Source organism: Lepidochelys kempii, chromosome 16, assembly GCF_965140285.1.
Source record: "Lepidochelys kempii isolate rLepKem1 chromosome 16, rLepKem1.hap1, whole genome shotgun sequence".
NCBI lineage: Eukaryota > Metazoa > Chordata > Testudines > Cheloniidae > Lepidochelys > Lepidochelys kempii.
In genome coordinates, this window is record NC_136395.1 from 16,114,924 (window position 1) to 16,127,119 (window position 12,196).

A 12,196-nucleotide genomic window follows, 5' to 3' on the forward strand; every position below is an offset into this window, starting at 1 on the left:
CCTTTTCTTGTAAGAGAGATGAATGCATATTAATTTGTGTGTTACTTTCTGAAGGGATGTGGATGAGACTATAAGCTGGATTAAAGAGAAAGAGCAGTTGATGGCCTCAGATGATTTTGGCAGAGACTTAGCCAGTGTGCAGGCTCTGCTGCGCAAGCACGAGGGCCTAGAGAGAGATCTTGCAGCTCTGGAGGACAAGGTACGTAGCGTAGGCATTTTGTCTGTAATTTAAATCATATAATTGTCTTGTAATAAGCTTATGGCAATTTGATGGTGTGTGTGTGTCTAGGTAAAGGCTTTGTGTGCAGAAGCTGATCGTCTGCAGCAGTCCCACCCACAAAATGCTTCTCAGATCCAAGTGAAACGGGAGGAGCTGATTGCAAACTGGGAGCAGATCCGCACTCTGGCAGCAGAGAGGCACGCTCGCCTGAATGACTCCTATAGGTAGGAATGCTGTATCACTGGAAGGACCTTTTGTATCTCCACCTAAATTAAATGCAGGGTTGCAGGGAGGATAAAGGGAGGCCATTTCCAAGATTTTGAATGAGGTAATGTTTCAAGAGGCAACTATTGTACACAAAATACATGATCTTGCTTCTAAACTGAATGTGTTCAGGGATTTCTAATGGGAAAAAATGGATTTACATTTCCAAGATAATATATAGCAATAGCTTTCAAACCTTTTTCTGTTGTGGATCTCTGGTATTGGCCACTGTCTGGGAAAAGATATCAGACTAGGTGGAACATTGATCTGATCTACTATGACAGTTCCTGTATCCCATGGGATCCTCTTGTTCTCTTTTGCCTCCAATCTCCTAATTACTTGGCTTCTCTGTAGCCATAAATATGCTTGGTCACATAAAATAATATTGGAAAATAAACTCAGTTGAATGTGGCTGTTTGTTTATATTTATTTTGTGTTGTGCTATTTGTCCTCTCCCAGAGTGCAGGATTTTATGTTTATTACTAATGATTCTCCCCTTGATTCCTGTAGCCCACACTGCTGTGATCTCTCCAAGTCACTTTTGTAGTTTTTTTCTGTTCCTCTGTGTATCTGCTTCCCTTTTAAACTTGGTCTTGCCAGCAAATTTGATGGGTTTTAAAGCGTTTATCAAAGAGATACCTGACAGAGACTCATTAAGACTTCATTTCCTTTTCAAGTAATCCTAAAGGCAGGGGAATATGAAGAAAAGCTGATAGGAAAACAAGGGAATTCTTATTGAAGACTGAGACATGTGCAGTTGAAGCTTTCTAAAATGGCTGAACTGCCTCTTTTTTTTTCTTCTCCCAGTTGTGCATACTTCACTGTTCTAACCAAAGCAGGTCTGTGGGTCACATAGAAGTCTTCTTTAGATCAATTTGAGAATCACCACATTAATACTGCCCTTGTTTCCTCTTGTCTTCCAGCATGCAAGCTTTGCAGTTAGAAGTATTTCTTTTTCTTTCAGCTCAGGTGGTATACTACATGTTTCCCTGAGGAAAATTGTGTGAAAACTTAAAAATATCAGAAAACATCTCCCTTGGCCTTTAATCCGTTAATGTATAGAAAAATGTCAGGTTTATCTCAGGAGTTGAGATTGTAATTTGGCTGGTTACTATGATCATTACGTTATTAGTTAGTTTTATGAATTTTTCTCAGAATCCTAACATAAACGTACCATGTTCCAAAAAAAGGGTAAGGATGGAAATCCTGTGCAGATAAATGACTTCTGCCATTTGTTTTCCAAAGATTGCAGCGCTTCCTTGCAGACTTTCGTGACCTTACCAGCTGGGTGACTGAAATGAAGGCTCTAATTAATGCTGATGAACTTGCCAATGACGTAGCTGGAGCTGAAGCCCTGCTTGATAGGCATCAGGAGCATAAGGTAATCACAGTCATATAGCTTAATCTGCTTGGCCTCACTTGGAGGCTGGTTTATGTGTACAAGTTTAATGCAGTCTTTTGAATCACACTATGTTGTAGCATTAGCATGCTTTGAATATATCATTTCAGTTGCATGTACTAGGTAGCGGCCTATTCTGATTTAAGAGTTTGGATTTTTGCTTCATGTTTAATAGGTCGAAACACAAATGAGTAAATACTGAACTAATGTTTCAGATAATTTCTTATTAAAGAAAAACTGGAAACAATAAAGGCTTGTTTAAAAAAAAATGTTGAGTTGAACTGAAACCGATACAAACAAGGAGATTAATTCTAAGAATCTAGATTAGCATTTTAACTCCAATCGTGCTTTCCTTTCCCCTCGCCTCCTCAGCTCCTAAAACAAATGAATTAAGATAGTGTCAAGTGAATGTGATCGCTGTAGACTTTGAATTTCCTAGCTTCTGTGTATGTATCACGCCCTCTATATTATCACATGTATACACTGCAGAATTATAGTTGAGCAGGCTCATGTTTTATATCCTAGAGTCCCATTATGTAGTTTCCACATGACGATGTCCTAAAAATAATTTCAGGTAGAACATTACTATCACTCATGCATCTTTTCTTTCTGTATATTCAAGTCATGTTTACTAGTTACTCTTTCCACATGAGCTTCACTAAAGCTATGACTAAATTTCTTTGATGGCTGTCTAAATTCTCCAGCCTTATAGAGTTTCCATGAATACACAGAGGTAGCTTGCAATCTGACTTGTGGCTTCTATTTACTAGATACATTTGAATTATATCTACATTACTAATACAAGAGATTGAACTCTGTTTTCATATATAGATAATTGAATGTCCGTTAATACTCTAGATAGCTGAATGCTGTCTTTGGCTTCATTTTCAGTATCTGGCTTGATTTTCAAGTTCATATCTTAATATCTTAAAATAGTTGGATTTGTTTTCCTTTAGAATTTTAGAAACCATGTGTGTGTATATTTGTTGTTTGCCACAGGGAGAAATTGATGCCCATGAAGATAGCTTTAAATCTGCTGATGAATCTGGTCAGGCCTTGCTGGCTGCTGGGCACTATGCCTCTGATGAAGTTAGAGAAAAGGTAAGTTGGACAACTCTAAAAAGAGGAGTTGGAAAAGTTCTAATATGTTTCCATTCCTATCTTAGTATTTAGTGAGGGATGTAGTTTTTGTTTAAGAGCCTGGATGCAAAAGTATTTATCTGGCTAGATTATGCTCCCTTTTCCCCTTAATTTAAGCAGCATGCTTCTCTCATCCTTCAATTTGGCATAACCTCCATTTTTTTGAAGCTAGTGACATTTCTTTATTTTCCCATTGGAAAAATGAATGATCTAATAGAACAAGTGTCTCTTTTATCCAAGCTTTCAAGTTTGCTGTAATGGAACATACTGTGTATTTCATAGCACTGGCTCTTAAACTAAGAGAGTCCTTTGTTGTAGTGTGCTGGCTGAAAAAACACTTTAGATGCCCTGATTGAGGGGGGAGGTGAGGAATTTCAGAAGTTGAGTGAGGTGTTTGAACTCTCTCGTGAAGTGTTCTGGAGACTGAAAAAGTGACACAGACACAATCACTGCTTTGTAGAGCCTATGCTTGATTGTACTGTCATTGAGATGGAAAAGAACCACTCTCCCTGTATTGAACATGTGTTTCTTCCCCGCCCCTCAGCTGACCATCCTTTCAGATGAAAGAACTGCCCTTCTAGAGCTATGGGAACTTCGCAGACAGCAATATGAACAGTGTATGGACCTGCAGCTTTTCTACAGAGACACTGAACAAGTTGACAACTGGATGAGTAAACAAGAGGTGAGTGTTTCAATTGCACAGCAGCAGCACTGGTTAGACAGCATACTAAGCATGCATTTGGCTCCTTCAGAAAGAGAGGATAAGATTTAATTTCTGAATTGTGCCCCCCCACCCCCAAATTTTATCAATGTAATAACTAGTTCTGGCCAAAGCCAGGCATGCCATAGTTAAGTCTACGTTTTAGTCACGGGTATTTTTAGTAAAAGTCATAGACAGGTCATGGGCAGTAAACAAAAATTCACGACCTGTGACCTGTCCATGACTTGTATTATATACCCCTTACTAAAACTAGGGTCAGGGTGCCGCAGGTGCTGGGGGGAGGGCGCACGCACACACGGCCTTAACCATAGTGCATGGAGGTACTCATGACTCTCTTCACTTGGTTCTGTTAGTGGTCTTTTTCACCAAGAATGCCAGACCTCCAATATTCCAATCTAATGCTGCTGCTTTACATAACCTGCAAGTCAAGCTGAATTGGTGTAATGTTTCTTTTATGTGAGTTAATGCCCACCAGGGATTATTCCTTTTCATTTCTGATACAAATTAGATATGTACTCCTCAGTTGTCAAAAGCAGAAGAAGATGCATCAATTCCGTACCACAAACTTTCCCAATAAAATCCTACAGTGATGAACCCAATGCTGCCTGCCTGAGCTGGCTTTAGGATAACTGGGAGTGGTGGTAGTGTAAGGCTCACTAAAGTGTTTTTCTTTTCTGTAGGCATTCCTTCTAAATGAAGACCTAGGTGACTCTCTGGATAGTGTTGAGGCTCTGCTAAAGAAGCATGAAGACTTTGAGAAATCCCTCAGTGCCCAGGAGGAGAAAATCACAGTAAGATGCTTACATTAGTTGTATTCATTAAGTCTCTTTGTATTAATGAGCAAGGAATAAAACAGAAGGGTTGAACCCAGATCATTGTCCAGGAGCTTCAGAAAAAGATGATTGTGGGGTTTTGAATATAATCCCAAATTGTATGTGAAATGGAATTTCGCTCAAAGAATAAAACCCACATTTAGGATCAAGGCAGAGAATAGCATTTAACCTCTGAATCAGGGCATCAGAGTAATCCAGTACTCTCTTGCACACCATGCCAGAAAATTTTCGGATGATGCTTGAATTGTTTCAACATATACAGTAATCATTTCTCACGGGAGCTATAAATCTACCATCCTCTGGATTTAGGATCATGTTCTTAAGGAAATGTGGAGAATGGTGCGGATAGGGGAGGGGTTTAAAAATAGCTGTCTTGACTTTTGATTAGTTCAACTGACACATCTCTGCTAAAGCCTAGTTTGCTAAATAAGCTTGCACAAATATTCTTAGTATTTCAGATGAATGAAGACTCCTTTCTTTTTAGGCTCTGGACGAGTTTGCTACTAAACTGATTCAGAATAACCACTATGCCAAGGAGGATGTTGCTACACGAAGAGATGCTGTAAGTTTAAGTAACCCATGCTGCTGCTTGGTTTGTATGTTATATGAATAAAAAGGATAAGTGATGGCACAGATGAAGGATAAATAAGTAGAGTTGCAGCAAGCTCAACTATAATTAAAGAAAACATGATGGGGTTTCTCATTTGTCTGAGAATTCACTACTGATATTTGCTTATTCAGCTGCTGAGCCGACGTAATGCTCTGCACGAAAGGGCTATGTATCGGCGTGCTCAACTGGCAGATTCATTCCACCTGCAGCAGTTTTTCCGAGACTCAGATGAACTAAAGAGTTGGGTCAATGAAAAGATGAAAACTGCAACGGATGAGGCTTATAAGGTAAAAACAAGAATAAATATCCTGATAATGTTAAACTAGTATTAGTTTCTGGGAGCCTTATAAATAGTTCCTCCTCTTGTCATCTGCATGATTCCAAGGAGAATATTCCAGCACTAGGCAAACAAACGCTTACCCTGTAGATAAAATGGTTTGCTATCTAACTTGGTACTTATGGTTGCAATTCTTTTGACATTATATCAGCATTTGTGACAGCCCTCAGCCTTACGTGATCCACAATTAACTGGTGTATTCTTTGTGATATGTACTACAGTTATGGAGGATAGGCCATCTAATGTGTAGAAGTGTTCATAGTCACATAGGAAATGTAAATATGAAGAACTGATGTAAGTTCTCCACTTTTGCTCTTACTTATTAGCATGAGATTGGTGGAATGAGGTTTTTTAATATATGCCAATTTCAGACTGAAATGTTTTCTCCCTTTCCTACCTGTAGGACCCATCAAACCTGCAGGGTAAAGTTCAAAAACATCAGGCTTTTGAGGCAGAACTCTCTGCAAATCAAAGTCGCATTGATGCCCTGGAGAAAGCTGGCCAGAAGCTGATTGATGTCAATCACTATGCATCTGATGAAGTGGCAGCACGCATGAATGAGGTCATCAGCTTGTGGAAAAAACTGCTGGAGGCCACTGAGCTCAAAGGTAAGATATACTCTTTGCTCTAAGTGATCATAAGAGAGCTATAGAACGACATTTCCAGCTATGGAGACGTTTTCTGGAGAAGTTAGCCCTGAGAAAAAGTGAGTAGTGAGTTAAATGAAATAGAAATTTAAAAACCTTTCTCCTCTCTATCCTTTACATACATGCAGGAATAAAGCTGCGTGAAGCCAACCAACAGCAGCAATTTAACCGCAATGTAGAAGACATTGAGCTATGGTTGTATGAGGTGGAGGGACACTTGGCTTCTGATGATTATGGAAAAGATCTTACTAATGTTCAGAATCTTCAGAAGAAACATGCTCTGTTGGAAGCAGATGTTGCTGCTCACCAGGTAACACAGTTTCCTTTCCTCCCTCCCTTACTGGCATATTCACATGATTATTTAGCTAGACATAGCACTAACTGCTAGTGTCTATGGAGTAAAGGGTTTGTTAGTGTTTCCATGATAACAGTGTACTTTCAGGAGTTTACAGTTTTGTTCTTGGAATTTGCTCTGAACATGGGTTGTTAGAAAGACTTGACTGGGAACAGTGTTTCTTTGAGTGACTCTGCATATTCCTATTTATGGGTACTGCACAGCCTTGTGGTACCTTAAGGTAAAACCTCTTCTAGCAGTGTCAGCTAGAGCACATCTTCCCCTCAGCTTGAGGATGTACCGAGGGTGAAGCCATTAAGGGAGCCGAGTGCTCTCACCACTTCAGTTCCTTCCAGCAACGTGCCTGGATGGATGTGAACCGCTCTGGTCTCTTCGGAGTTGGCATCTCTTTCTGCTTAGAAATAGTTAGTGTTAGCTCATTTCAGAATAGTTAGTGAATTAGGATTTCTCCCAGTTCAGGGTTATGGATGAACTGAAGAAACAGAAGAAGCTGGAGTTCAAGAAGTGTGCTTCCTGCTTGGCAGTCTACCTGGCATCCAACGGCCATGTGTGATGCCTCAAGTGTCTGGGAGAAGGGCACTTGCCCTCTGGGTGTTTGATTTGCCAAACATTTACTCCCAGAGCCTGTAAGGATAGGGAGACTTGCTTGCAGCTCCTCCTCCTAAAGGAAGCCCTCGAGCCTAGACCCTCTGGACCCGATCAGGATCCTAAGTCTAAGAGGCCAGTCTTTGTCCTTGTGGTTACTAGCAGCTCCAAGGAACTGAAGTGTTCTAAGAAGCCACTTCTCCTGTCAAGGTCAGACTCAGTTCCTGCCCCCCGGGGCTACAGATATCTGAACTATGGTCAGAGCCAACTACCCCGATTCTGGAAAAGAGATCAAAAAATAGTTCAGCCACCTTCACTGGTGCCATACCTCCTTCCTTCCAGCTATCGAGCCCTGATGGAAACCCTATGGCTGCAGGATTAGGGTCAGTTCTGACTTCAGGTTCCAGATCCAGGAAGATGGAATTGCTCAATCTGTCAGAATCTGGGCTGTTGGCACCTTTGCTTCTGCTCTCTGTAGCTGTTTTGTCTCTATATATACACCTCATTAGCAGTGCCGGTTCCCATGCATCAGAACTGAAGCATACGTCCAATTCTGACAAAACTGCTATGGGTCAGAAGCAGAGATCCATTCCTTATTTGGTAGCAAGGGTTATGGACTTGTGTCTAACAACTGGTCCAGTGTTGTCATCTTTGGATCTTCTGTTGGTTCCTGGGTAGGATCTGGCTACATCCTCTGTTCCAGACAGCTCAGTCAATGTGGCAACCCATGTTCACATACCAGCGTCAGTTTGTCTGTTCTCAGTGGGAAACCAAAAGGGATTCCAAAAGAAGGCTTATTTTTCCCAGTGCTTGACGTAGTCTTCCTCAATCCCTCATTCATTCTTCCTCTCCACAAAGAGCTGGATCTCCATTCTTTTCTTTGGATCTGCTTTTATCATCATTACATTCTATATTGGATCCAGACTTGGAACCAAGAGGAAGATGGAGGATGAATAGAGAGATCTGTGTCTTGCTTTGTACCACCCTGGTCTGTGTCCCATAGGCATATTCCTGATCCCTAGTTGCTGGGGAGACTGGCAATCCAGGACCCCATGGCTTTTTTGGGGGCCATCTCCGCAATTTTGTAATTAACCTCCAAGTGTATGGAGAGATAATGTTGCCTCTGTTGAGGATCTCTCGACTGCCAAATCCTTCATATCTGTTGACATTACCAGCACTGATGCCTGAAATGCTGTCAGAGGAGAAGACAAGGAGGTAGTTCCTTTCTGATCAGGAGCATTTGGAAATGGACTATGAGCCTGATTTATCGCATGTGGGGTAACTTCAGCCTCTGCTCCTTCAGGAGACATTAAACAGTTCCGCACCTTGGTATATCAAATGGTGTCCGCTTTAATTCTTCCCTGCCCTGTCTGCGGAAGAGACTGCTCTGCTGGTGTTTGATATATTTGCTACTTGGAGGAGTAGAATATGCCTACCCATTTGGATGGTTTGCTACAGCCAGCTAAATCTGTGTGAACCACACCTGTTTCTAAGAAAGCAGACCAGTTGTATCAGATACCCTCTGAAGGGTTTTCCTATTTGCATACCCACCCTGTCCCTAACCACTCGTGGTGGCTGTAGTCAGTAACAGGGCTAGATCTAGATTAGCGCATTCCACTCTAGCTGATGAAGAGGGCAAAAGGATTGACTTGTTGAGGAGTAAGGTGTTCTCATTGTTCCTCTATATTAGGACAGGAAATTATCAAGTGGTTATTGCCCTTTACCAATGCCATGTATGGGAAAAGATGACTTTATTTTTCCAAGACTTGCCAAATGACAAAAGAAGGTTGGCGAATGCCATCTTAATAGAAAACTCAGAATGCAGCCAGACATGCTCATGGCCTCTTTTGACACTTCAGACTCTTGCTGCCAGAATATTGGCATCTTGAAGATCAGGAGAAAAGCTTGGCTCCATTCCTCCTCCTTAGCTATGGCTGCTAGAACTAAGCTGGAGGATCTTGCTTTTGAAGGGGAGGGTCCATCCTGGACAGTGACTTCAAACACGTCAACCAAGGGTTTGGGAGCACATCTGAATAATTTGAGAGTTCATGGGAACTGGTCCTCTTCAGGAGAGATCCCTGCATATCAATATTAAGAGCTGTCAGGTCATTCCTCCCTCATCTGCAATGGAGGTTTGTGCAGGTGGAAACTGACATTACATCAGCGACGTATTACGTCAACAAATGGAGTGGGGGCCCACTCTGCTCCCCTGTGCGCAGAGGCTATAAGACTATGGTATGTGACAGGGTCGGGCCAGATGGCTACAGGAGAGTGATAGAAGGCAGATACATTAGCCCCAGGTTAAGTAGGTCCCTTTTCCCTGGGTAAGGTAACAGGGAAGGTTCCAGAACAATCGGGAACCTTCTGGAAACAATTAAGATAGACAGGCTGATTAGAACACTTGCAGCCAATCAAGAAGCTGCTAGAATCAATTAAGGCAGGCTAATCAGGGCACCTGGGTTTAAAAAGGAGCTCACTTCAGTTTGTGGTGCGTGTGTGAGGAGCTGGGAGCAAGAGGCAATAGGAGCTGAGAGTGAGAACACATACTGTTGGAGGACTGAGGAGTATAAGCATTATCAGACACCAGGAGGAAGGTCCTATGGTGAGAATAAAGAAGGTGCTGGGAGGAGGCCATGGGGAAGTAGCCCAGGGAATTGTAGCTGTCGCACAGCTGTTCCAGGAGGCACTCTAGACAGCTGCATTCCACAGGGCCCTGGGCTGGAACCTGAAGTAGAGGGTGGGCCTGGGTTCCCCCCAAACCTCCCAACTCCTGGTCAGACACAGGAGGAGTTGACCTGGACTATGGGTTCACGAAAACGGCCAAACTGAGGGCTGCCGTGAAGTTCCAAGGTGAGCAAGTCTGCCAATAAGCGCAAGACCCGCCAAGGTAGAGGAGGAACTTTGTCACAGGTATTAGTGTATTTGTCACAACATTCATCCTGTAACTCATCATCTAGTGAGGGAAAACAATGTAGTTGTGGACCATCTCAGCATGACCCAGCTCTCAGATGAACAAACAAAAGATTAGTTGGTTCACACTGTATTTTCCAGCTGGGGTCAATTAGAGGTGGGCTGTTCACAACAAGGGTCAACAGAAAGTGTTGTTGTCTTTGCGGTTCCAGAGTGGGCAGGGACCGTTGATCCCTGTCAGATGCCTTCCTTCTGCACTGTGGGAAGGGCTTGTTGTATGCTTTTCCTCCATTTCAGTTGATTCAGAAGGTAGTAAGGAAGATGCATCAGGATAGACCAAGGATGATACTCATGGCCCCATTTTGGCCATGTCAGTGGTGGTTTACTGATTCTTTAAGTACATTATCTAACATAGTTAAAAGTTTGTCAGCCATTTTCACATATCGTATTCTAGTTGATGGTAGATCTTTATTTCTTCATAGTTCAGTTAAAAGGTTTATGAGAGGGTTATCAAATGTGAATCCCTCTGTTACAGATCCTGTCCCTTCTTGGGATGTCAGCTTGGTGTTGGCCATGCTGCTAAAATCAACCTTTGATCCCCTGGCTGAGTGTTCCTTCTACCACTTATCTATCAAAAGAGCTTTCTTTATTGCCATCACATCAGCTGGGAGAGTGAGTACATTGAATGCACTTATGGCCGACCCCACCTTTCACTTCTTGGCATAAGGACAAGCTAGTTCTCAGATCTGATCAAAGATTTTTACCTCTGTGATGTCTGATTTCCACATCAATCAGACCATTAATTTGCCAGATTCTCCCCTCCCACTCAGGCAGCACTCTAATTGGGGGAGAGGGGTTACAGTTCTTCATACTTTGGATGTTAGAAGAGCTGTAGCCTGTTATCTGGAAAAAACTAAGAGTTTTCATAAATCATCTAGATTGTGTCTTGTGCCAAGAACTTGGTGTGTACAGTTTTTGTCCAGTCTGTTTCTGGGTGGATTAAACAAAGTATTACTCATTGCTACACACTGGCAAAAGTCCCGGTGCCTGCTGCAATTTGACTGCATTCCACTAGAGCTGTAAGAGTTCCTTTGCCTGTCTTAGGCAGGTACCAGTTGCTGAAATTTGCAAAGCTGCAAACTGGACTTCTATGCACAGTTTCACGATGTACTGTGCTCTGGACTCGGCTTCTAGGGGGATGCAGAATTTGGCAAAGTGGTGCTTCAGTCTGTTCAACTAGGATTTTGTTCCCTCCTCCAGGTTAGTTTTAGCACTGCTTATCAATCTGTCCCTTAAGTGGGAATATGCAGAGCCACTCAAAGAAGAAATGAAAGTTACTTACTTGTAACCAGAGTTGTTCGAGATGGCTCTGCATATTCATGCTTCACACCTGTCTCTGTCAGAGTCCTTGTTGTTCTGTGTCTCTGGCTTTGTGGTGGAAGGAACTGAAGTGGTGAGGGTGCTCCGCCTCCCTTTATAGCATTACCCTCAGTGCACTGTGAGTGATGCTAAGTGCAGTTCAGGAGCGCGCTAGTTGATGCTGCGAGAAGAGGCTTTTATTATAAGGCACCACCAGCCCGGGAAGTATCCATAAGTGTGAATATGAAGAGCCATCTCAAAGAACTCTAGTTACAGGTAAGTAACCTGCATTTTTACTTTAGTTTTTTGAAGTAACTAAGAGAAATGCAAAAATCCAAGAAGATTACTAACTGTTTAGACTTGTTGAGAGCACAAAGTCATTCTGTGGCGTGATACTTCCAAGATCCATTTATCAGTTTAAAAAGGTGAATTGCACCTTATTTAGTAGATAACTATTAAAAAATGCCTAATGCTCTGGGTGACGTTAACTCTCATGTTCATTCATGAGGTGGCTATTACTGTCCATTTTTTTTCATTCATTCATTCAGACAATACACAAATTTAGTTATAAAAGACAGACTAAAAGTTCCAAAACCAAAGACTTTCAGAGCTGAAGACAATCCTAGCCTCTATACATCACCTTTAAAAGTTCAAAACACACAGCAAGGAAACTCAGTAACGTGCAGATTCCAGTAACTTCATTAAAACTTGCTTAATTTTAAACTTTTATTTAAATTTGCTGAATACCCCTGTTGATCTGACTTTTGGGAACAGTCAGTACATTTGTAAGCTTATTGGAATTTGATGTTTTCCTTT

The 12,196-nt window shown here is 41.9% G+C and overlaps 1 protein-coding gene across 6 annotated transcripts in view; it reads left to right on the forward strand.

Annotated features, from left to right (window-relative positions):
* Positions 1-12,196, forward strand: part of SPTAN1 (spectrin alpha, non-erythrocytic 1) — a 72,538-nt gene that overhangs the window by 16,080 nt on the left and 44,262 nt on the right. For all 6 annotated transcript variants that reach the window (XM_073314432.2, XM_073314425.2, XM_073314426.2 and 3 more), the window contains exons 7-16: positions 55-199; positions 290-444; positions 1,730-1,865; positions 2,883-2,984; positions 3,568-3,705; positions 4,425-4,535; positions 5,062-5,139; positions 5,319-5,474; positions 5,928-6,132; positions 6,300-6,481. In XM_073314432.2, the coding sequence (XP_073170533.1) occupies positions 55-199; positions 290-444; positions 1,730-1,865; positions 2,883-2,984; positions 3,568-3,705; positions 4,425-4,535; positions 5,062-5,139; positions 5,319-5,474; positions 5,928-6,132; positions 6,300-6,481 (1,408 nt within the window). The remainder of the gene's footprint in view (positions 1-54; positions 200-289; positions 445-1,729; positions 1,866-2,882; positions 2,985-3,567; positions 3,706-4,424; positions 4,536-5,061; positions 5,140-5,318; positions 5,475-5,927; positions 6,133-6,299; positions 6,482-12,196) is intronic.